At 36.4% G+C, this 9,703-nt stretch overlaps 1 protein-coding gene across 1 annotated transcript in view; it reads left to right on the top strand.

The window, feature by feature from the left end:
* The window catches only part of LOC107658011 (fibroblast growth factor 13), a 33,050-nt gene extending 26,520 nt beyond the window's left edge, over positions 1-6,530 (top strand). Inside the window, exons 5-6 of the mRNA XM_016446387.1 lie at positions 507-763; positions 5,278-6,530. Of these exons, the coding sequence (XP_016301873.1) occupies positions 507-763; positions 5,278-5,414 (394 nt within the window). The 3' untranslated portion in view covers positions 5,415-6,530. The remainder of the gene's footprint in view (positions 1-506; positions 764-5,277) is intronic.
* Positions 6,531-9,703: the final 3,173 nt, after the last annotated feature.

Raw genomic sequence — 9,703 nt, 5'->3', positions numbered from 1 at the left:
TTTTTTTTATTTGCCTATATAGTTTTTCTTGATTTTATCTCAATTTTAGTTTTTTTTCTTGTTTTATCTCAATTTTATTTATTTTACAATACAATACAATAAGTTAAACTAAATGAAAACAAGTGAAAGATGTCTTTAATTCTACATGAAATAAAATATTCTTTGTATATTTTATTTCAGTTCATATTTATTTTATTAAAAACATTTTTTTGTTGATTTTAGTTTTAGTTAATTATAATAACCATGGTTTTCAAACAGATTTTCCTCCTTCCCCCTCATCTGCCATTGGTTGGACAGACAGATAGTTCCACCCCAAAACTCATGCCATTGGTTGATGTTGTTATGTTTTATACTTTTGCAGGGATATCGGTCTATAAAATGGCTTATAGTTGTCTTTGCATAATAACCTGAGAAATAAAATTATTTTACAGTTACTCTCTAGACACTGCTTTTGTGTATATTTGTATCACCATATTACTTCTTACTATCCACTGTGTCACGTAAAGGATTTTAAATTTTAAATCTCATCTTGCATCTTTTTCTCTTTCCTCCTTTGCCCTTCAGGAACACTTCACACCAGAGTGCAAGTTTAAGGAGTCAGTGTTTGAGAACTACTACGTGACGTACTCCTCCATGATCTATAGACAGCAGCAGTCGGGCAGGGGCTGGTACCTAGGCCTGAACAAGGAAGGAGAGATCATGAAGGGCAACCATGTGAAAAAGAACAAGCCCGCTGCACACTTCCTCCCCAAGCCTTTGAAAGGTAAGTCACTACCTCAACACACTATGTAGTCACTCTTATTGCTATCGCAGTTAAGTTGCTGTATGAAATGATTTTTGAAAGTCAGTATCCAGCTCTAAAACATTTAATCGACTAAAAATGAGTGCAAGCTCTATAAAAAGCTTCTCATAATCATGAATGCCTGGAAAAGACGTTTGTTAGTTTGTGGGAACCCTGATGATTCATCTACCAGACAGGAAATATAACACAAGGCATCTATTATATATTGCATCTTTTTTCATTGTCAAAATGGAATTCCATTATATGTGCCCCAATGAATGCTCTAAACTACAGGCTCCGGACAAGTGAGCACACAATCTGCCCTTCCATTGTCCCTCCACCGTCTGAGGGGAACGCTGGTCTCAGGCTCTTTCCTGAGATGATGAGGTGTGGATAGTGGAGTCCGTAAGGAGCGCTGCAGACGCCAGCACAATCAGACAGTTTAAAGCGTTGTCTGTGGCAGAAGGCTCTGGAATGATAAAGCAGCTTTTGACAGCAAACAGCGCTGTACCCTTCCATCCAGGCCAAGGCAGCCATCTCAGAGCAGAACACAACAGAGCTTTGTGCAATTGTCAAAGTTCCTTGTGGCTTTCATCTGCCGGCTGCATATTTTCTTGTCAGCGAACACAGAGAGAGTGCGCTCTAAGCACTAATCCAAACTCTGTGGAAGTTTCTTGTTGTTGTTTTTGTTGCTTTGGAAAAAGAATGAATGAAAGCTTACATTTTAAACCATTAAGAGACTCTACGCATAAATATTACATTTATTCCTGAGCATGTGCCAATTTCAAGGTAAACATTTCGTTTTATTGCTTTTAGATTGACTTTTAATGCCTTGCTCGTCATTTAGTAAAGACGCATAATTAGGATTTCTCTCTTAATGAAGATGAGGCGGTTCTCCAAACTATGAGCTGCTTTGTTTTTATGTTAAGCAGTAACTTATCAAATGACTCATGCTGCACAAATTAGTTTTTGAACATAATGTCTGATAATGTCATGCAATTCAGCTACTTACAAAAATCAGTAACGCTTTTCATTGCTTAAAGAATTAAAACAAGGTATTTTATTTGATTATAATTAAAAATGGAGGCTTAGCAGCTGAGAAACATTTTGTTCTCAGAGAAAATGCCTTAGCCCTTGAAAATGCATTTCCTTTTTCTAAAGAGGCTTGTAGTGTGGTGAGAGGATAATGGTGAGTGTTGGTAGTGTAAGGAGTAATGCATTAGCTTGGAAGGACAGTCTGGTGCTACTGGCTCCACACTGCATTCACTGCGGAGATGCTTTACTAGAGCTGATTTCAGAGGCCAGTGCACAGCCATTGAGTGAGATTTATGCTTAAAAAGGTGAAATAGCAATGTAAAATACACCTATTCAAGATACATTCTCTGAATAAAAGTCCCAAGCAAGTTGCCTCTCAAGTAACTGCTGTCTTGTTTTAAGTATGTTTACTGGGAAGCCATTTTTTTTCCTTTTACAGTAGCTAAGTAGTAAGACTAAGATAGTCACACATTCAATAATTTAGATGCTTCACCTAAATTTAGTCAGGTGTTTTAAAACGTGTGTAAATACATGAAAATATTGGTTACATTTTATGATACATTAATTAACACTTAACATGGGGGAAGTCGTGGCCTAATGGTTAGAGAGTCGGACTCATAACCCAAAGGTTGTGGGTTCGAGTCTCGTACCGGCAGGGATTGTAGGTGGGGGGAGTGAATGTACAGCGCTCTCTCCCATCTTCAATACCACAACTGACGTGCCCTTGAGCAAGGCACCGAACCCCCAACTGCTCCCCGGGCGCCGCAGCATAAATGGCTGCCCACTGCTCCGGGTGTGTGTTCACGGTGTGTGTGTGTGTTCACTGCTGTGTGTGTGCACTTTGGATGGGATAAATGCAGAGCACTAATTCCGAGTATGGGTCACCATACTTGGCCACATGTAACGTCACTTTCACATACGATAATGCAGTAGTTTAATATAAAATAACAATACTTTTACAGCATTTACTAGTCTACATGTAGGTTAATGTTAAATTTTAAATACCGTTCAGAATTTGGCATCAGTAAGATTTTGTTTAATGTTTTTCCAATAAGTGTCTTATGTTCACCAAGGCTGTGTTTATTTGATTTTAAAAATACAATAAATCAGCAATATTTTGATACATTATTACAATTGAAAAATTGTTTTCCATTTTACTTCAGTCTTCAGTGTCACATGATCCTTCAGAAATCACTCTAATATGCTGATTTGCTGCTCAAGAAACAATTTTATCAATATTGAAACTTGTGCTCCTTAATATTTTTGTGGAAACTGTGATCATTTTTTTGGAATCATTTCATGTATAAACAGCATTTCTTTGAAATAGAAATATTTTTGAACATTATGAAAATATTTACTTTTGATTTATTTAATGCATCCTTGCTGGAAAAAAAAGTATTATTAAAAAATACTTACTGTCCCTTTTAAACTGTAGTATAAAATATATTTATATTTCAAGCTAAATTAAATTAATGTACATTAATGTATTACAGATGAAAATGAACAGTGATCAATAAGTATATAAAGAATTAAGATTAACCTAGAATAATAATGCTGTGAAAAGTTAATTGTCAACCTTGTGCATTAACTAGTGTTGACAAATTAAATGTTATTGCAAAGTGTTACCATAATCTTTCATGTAGAAAAGCGACGCTTGTGTCAGTTATGAGTTTAGTTGTTGTTGAGGAGAGTTATGTAATTTTGAAGAAAGAGAGAATTGGAATTTTGCTCGCCGCCTTCTCCAGCAGTGTTCTTCCAGAGGACCAATTAAGGATCTGTCTCCTCGCTGTGAACATGGCTTCGGCTGCCAGCTCTCGGCTCACAAAGTACTGTAGTCTCTGTCCAGAGTGCAAACACATATAAAGCCTGTACGATCATTACCATTGCCGAAGAACAAGGCATCATACGGCTGATGTATCTGCATCGATAATCACTGAGCTTGGGGCCTCATTCATGTTCAGTTACTTTAATTAGAAAAAATGTTTTAAACATTTAAAAGTGCTTAACACTTCAACCATGTATTGCCATATTGACGCAGTCACACTTTAAAGCACACTGGTCCAGAAGATTTGATGAGCAGGTATGTGACAGCCCAGAGAAAGCTCTATAGAGTGCACTAATAATGACCTGGCCACCGGTCTCTGAGACTCCTGCACCCCTCTGGCCAGAAGCTCGACACTCACTTGGACAACCAATACGTCAACTATCGATTCGTAGAGCTTTCCACTTAAGTGCTGTATCGATTGCATGTTGCAGGCAGAAGAAGCTTTGTGTGAGGTTAAAGGAAGTCTTTGTGATGCTCCCTGCACTGCACATCCATCGTTAAGACGATCAGACGGATGAATTTTAGCACATTGGCTACCTAGTGGATTTCTGGAGTGGTGATGTGAAAGTGCTGTCTGAAGTGCTTGAGTCTGACGTTTGTGTCAGATAGCAGGAGTTGTGTTTTCTATACAGCAAGACAGAGATATTAGCTCCCTAAAACAAATGTATCTGTTGAAAAGTTAAGACACAGAGTGAAAGGTGCCTCTCAGAACCTTTTCTGCTCGACTCACATTCTCTCATAATCGCTTTTCACAGTCTGTTCTGCTCTACTCTAATCGCAGTGGTTTTGCCCTGTTTGTGTAACTCGGTGGGATTGTCTAACAATTTAACAATTTTGACTTTATTTACTGTATAGAGTAATATTTTGCAACATCAATTACCAAAACGTACTCAAAATAAGTTATACATGTACACGGCTGTTCAAAAGTGTTTTTTTATGTTTTTTAAAAAGAAGTCTATTATGCTCAACAAGACTGTATTTGTTTGATCAAAACCGCAGTAAAAACAGTAATATTGTGAAATATTATTACAATGTAAAATATATTTTAAAATGTAATTTATTCCTGTGATGGTAATGTTGAATTTTCAGCAGTCTTTTGTGTCACGTGATCGTTCAGAAGCCAGATGTCTTTTACTGTCACTTTTGAACAAATGCGTCATAGCTAAATAAAACTATTCATTTCTTTAAAAAAAAGCTTACTGACCCCAAACTTTTGAACAGTAGTGTATATATTTGTCATATTGTAAACGCAGCATCTCATATTTTATAATAGGTATAGAGCCCTGATTTCAGATTTTGCTGCTGTCTTTTTGTTTTTTGATAAATAAAGGCTTAGACAATTACCAACCACTAGTTAAAGGTTGACATTTTCTGTGCATATTTAATAAGAAAATGGTTAAATTGCAAATGGGTAAATACACAAACACAATACAAAAACATAAAAAAAAATTTATTGCGAACATTCTGTTTACTAAAACTGATGAAAAATGTTCAGCCTGTTCACATTTAATCAGTGGCTTTCATGAAGTAAACAAGCACATTTGCATCCCATTAGCATTTCCTCTGTGCACATCTAACATAACATGTGGGATGCTTTTACTAACCACACGCTCTTTCTTTGTTTACTGTTTTTCAGTGGCCATGTACAGGGAACCCTCTCTGCACGACCTAACCGAGTTCTCACGTTCTGGTAGCGGCACACCCACTAAGAGCCGGAGTGCCTCCGCTGTGCTGAACGGGGGCAAAGCTGTGAGTCAGAACGAGTCAACGTAGCCCGGCCCGCTACCTTTCGCCTTCACCAAAACCTCTGAAAGCTTGTGACTTCACACAGACTTCTCTCCAAAAAGCTCTCAGCGATTAGGACAACATGAAACATAACATAACCACTTGCAAACTAGAGTAACATTTGAGTGGACTTCTTTATAATTAGCTCGTTTTTTTTGTTCTGTTTAGCTTGTTTGTTTTTTCTTGATCACCACTATAATAGCCTTTTCCATGTGAAACAGAAATTGTAGCCTTTCTTACAATGGGACATTGCGTTGCAGTTGAACGTCAGCCATCAAGGTTCATTTCCTAGCATCGTAGGTCCTGATCAAGTAATGCATTTGTTAAGAGTTTAGGGCAGTCAGTGAGGGTTTTAGCTGCACGGGTGCGGTGGAAGGAAGGCACCCCTGTCCTCCATGCTTCCTGAGTGTGAAGCGATAGAGAAGCGCCCATCCCGGTGCGTGGGGGGCTCCTGCGTTCTTGTGCACTCGCTCAGAGAGCTTTGCTCTCTAGCATGGGAATATAAAGCCTGCGTTCTGCTCACATGATGAGTGAAGCTGAGCCTCTCAGAAGCAAGTGGCCAGGGCTTGCTAATTGTTTGAATTAGCTGTGAGCTTTTCTTACTTTCTCTTCCTCTTGTTCTTCCCCAAATCAGTGTTTTCGAGATTTAACCGTGACTGGAGATCTAGCGCACCAAAGACAGAACTGTGAGAGTTTTTCCCTCGAGCCGTCAGACCACACCGGTACATATTTACGCATGACAGGAAGCTTTTTCTGATTAGTGAGAGGTTTCAGTATTCGAGGAGATGGATGTGTGGTTCACGAGGGCTGTTCGATGTCACCCCTTTCGTCTCTTTTGCGTCCCGTTGTCTGTTTTCTGAGTTCCTTTAGTCTTTGTGCTTGTGTTTTTGCCATGTCGACTGTCCTTTGGTCAATGCTGGTCACCGTTGCTGGTGATTTCCGAGACATGGCGGGACTCCCACCTGGACTGCGTTTTGTGTGTAAGTAATTTATGGTGGTGACAATTTTCTATTTAAATGAGCAAACAAAAAAATGATACTGTGGAACTTAAGTTGGTTGAATTTTTTAGGGTATGTCTAATTTGTAAAAGTGAAAATAAAATGAGGGGAAAAAAATCTTGTACAGGGCATGTACAAATCATGTTGTGTACAATAAGGACCCTTTTTGTGGCCTGCAGTACAGTATATATATCCTTTCCCTCGGGCAACATAACGTCATACATACTACACGGGGGTTCTTCTCTCTTCTGTTTCTTTCTGGGTTTCTTTCTTCTTTTAGATGAACATACAGTATCTGTTGCATGGGAGACTGCAGGGAGGTGAGGAATAGAGCTGCATGATGTAGGCTATGTGTATTAACTCCGCCCTGCATCATATGTTCCAAACTACCAGGATAAAACTGACAAACAACATGTATGTACTGACTGGCACTCTGCCACGTACATTCAAGTTGTTTCTTATTTGTTGTGTACATACAATGCACTGAATAAAATGTTTATATTAAGATATACTTTTAAAATGTGTCTTTGTGCTTTATTTGTTGACTTCGATCGCTGTAATTGTATTATCATTCTACAGGCTGTTCACCGGGCAACTGCTCTCATCTTTCTCTTTGCCAATTCAGTTTGTTCTAATGGCCTCTTACATCTTATTTTAATCTACTTACTTTTGGAATTGGGATATTAAATAGTCATATTGTGCCCACAAAATCAAATACTGAAGCGAAAGAGGGATCAGATTGATACCATGTGGGAATAAAAAAAACTGTTCGACTTCATTGCTGTTGTTGGAGCACTTTTGTGTTGTTTCCAGCATGAACAAAAGTAAAACAGCATTTAACAGAGGACTGTGTTGTAAGAAGGTGACAAATAGCGCTGCACTGGGGAACGGATGTTGTTTTTTGATGGTTTCCTGGCTGGTGCTGGCATGTAGTTGAGCCAGTGATGTAGCCAACTATATCACTTCCTCTGGACCGAGATGAATTACCCCTCAAAAAATCTGCTCTTTAATTGCCTGCAGAGTCAAGACATGGTGTCTACCTTGTGAAGCAGTTCCATGTAATGAATCAATATGGTGGTAGACAGCTTTGTGACTAAGACCGAGTTCCCTAGAATAATATAGTGTGTTTATATTACAACATTCTATTATAGAGCAGTAGATCCATACAGTTCACAATATGGATATCGATACTCTTGATCCTTTAAGATATTGTGATATGAATATTATAATGTCAATCTTGGATACCTTGTTTAAACTTTTGGGGTTGGTAAGATTTTTTAATAATTTTGAAAGAAGTATCTTAGGCTCACCAAGGCTGTATTTATTTTATAAAAAATAAAGTAAAAACAGTAATATTGTTAAATATTATTACAAATTAAATAAAAAAAATTCTGAATATATTTTAAAAATGTAATTTATTCCTGTGATGCAAAGCTGATTTTTCAGCATCATTACTCCAGTCTTCAGTGTCACATGATCCTTCAGAAATCAATCTAATAAGCTGGTTTGCTGCTCAAGAAACATTTATTATTAACAGTGTATAACAGTTAACAGTTCTGCTGCTTAATATTTTTGTGGAAACCATTATTTTTATTTATTTCTGAATAATAATCTTTTGCTCTTTGAAGAAGTTCCAAAAGAACATTTATTGGAAAAAGAAATCTTTAATAACACCAAACTTTTCAATGGTGTATAAAATGGTGTTCATTTTATTAGTTTGATTAGTTTTGCCATCATCTAAGGCTCACTTAAAGGTTTATCTTTAAAAAATACTAGTAATTTGATAATGTCAATATAATCTTTGGCAAATTAATCAAAAAAATTGTCATAATGTACATTATAATGTGATGTCAAAATTCACTTATAACAATTGAAACAATAGATTTTTGTTTTGTTTTTTAATTTCCACAAATTAGTATAGACTTCAAATTGTATATAATTTTAATATGTGACCCTGGACCACAAAACCAGTCATAAGGGTCCATTTTTTTGAAATTAAGATTTATATATATAATCTGAAAGCTGAATAAATAAGATTTCCATTGATGTATGGTTTGTTAGGATAGGACAATATTTGGCCGAGATACAACTATTTGAAAATCTGGAATCTGAGGGTGCAAAAAAAGTCAAAATATTGAGAAAATCTCCTTTAAAGTTGTCCAAATTAAGTTCTTAGCAATGCATATTACTAATCAAAAATTAAGTTTTTATATATTTACAGTAGGAGATTTACAAAATATCTTCATGGAACATGATCTTTACTTATTATCCTAATGATTTTTGGCATAAAAGAAAAATCAATAATTTTGACCCATACAGTGTATTTTTGGCTATTGCTACAAATATACCCCAGCGACTTAAGACTGGTTTTGTGGTCCAGGGTCACATATTAGTAAATCCCTGTATATTAAATGTATATAATTTTTGATGAATATATATGTGTGATGTCTATATATATGTGAGTGTGAGAGGGATTAAGTAAGGATCGCTAAAAATGACAGAAATGGTAAGAATGTCTTTGCTGTATATACATACTGCACTGCAACCAATCAAGAGGTCTGTGTGTTAGCTCTGTAAGCAGAAATGAACTAATGAGAAGTCTGTTCCACAGCAGCAAGTACAACACATTTCATCTCTTATGCTGCTGCTCTATGCACTCCCATTATTTCCTCTCTGTGGCCCTTTCTTCTTGTTCATTAGCCAGCACACTCTAATTAATTTACACAGACAGTTCTGTAGCACTGCAGGCTGCAGCCAACTGGACAGACAGCAGCTCACAGAGCATCCAGCATAATGAAGACAAGCCCTCGGGGGACCCAAGTAACACACTATAGAGACCTCACACACCAAATAACTTCTAGACATTTACAAATCTTATGAACAAAAAGTGAAAGCAGCAAATTCTCAGTGTAAATGTGCTTTTTTAGAATGTAAAAAGTTTACATATATAAAAATATATCTTTATTTTATAAACAAATATTTTAAGGAATGCACCAATATTTTCATATTATGGCCAAAAATACTATTTTGTCTAACTCAAAATAAAACACTAAAAACAAAAATCAATCATAAATGTTACAAGTGAATTTAGGCATCACAATACTAATGTACAGTGTCATGTACAAAAATGTGTTTATTTTGAGATTTTCTATTAAATTAGATATTTAAAAGATTAACTTCAAGCATTAGATGATGTTAGATTAAAAATAACAGCTGAGATGGGGTAAGATGTGGAATGATGCCCCCTGAAGAAAGATAATCATTTTTCTTTTTTTTTCT

The sequence above is a fragment of the Sinocyclocheilus anshuiensis genome, unplaced genomic scaffold (genome assembly GCF_001515605.1).
Source record: "Sinocyclocheilus anshuiensis isolate Anshui unplaced genomic scaffold, SAMN03320099.WGS_v1.1 scaffold227, whole genome shotgun sequence".
Taxonomy (NCBI): domain Eukaryota; kingdom Metazoa; phylum Chordata; class Actinopteri; order Cypriniformes; family Cyprinidae; genus Sinocyclocheilus; species Sinocyclocheilus anshuiensis.
The sequence above is the reverse complement of the archived record's forward strand: the minus strand, read 5'-3'. Positions and strand labels throughout refer to the sequence as shown.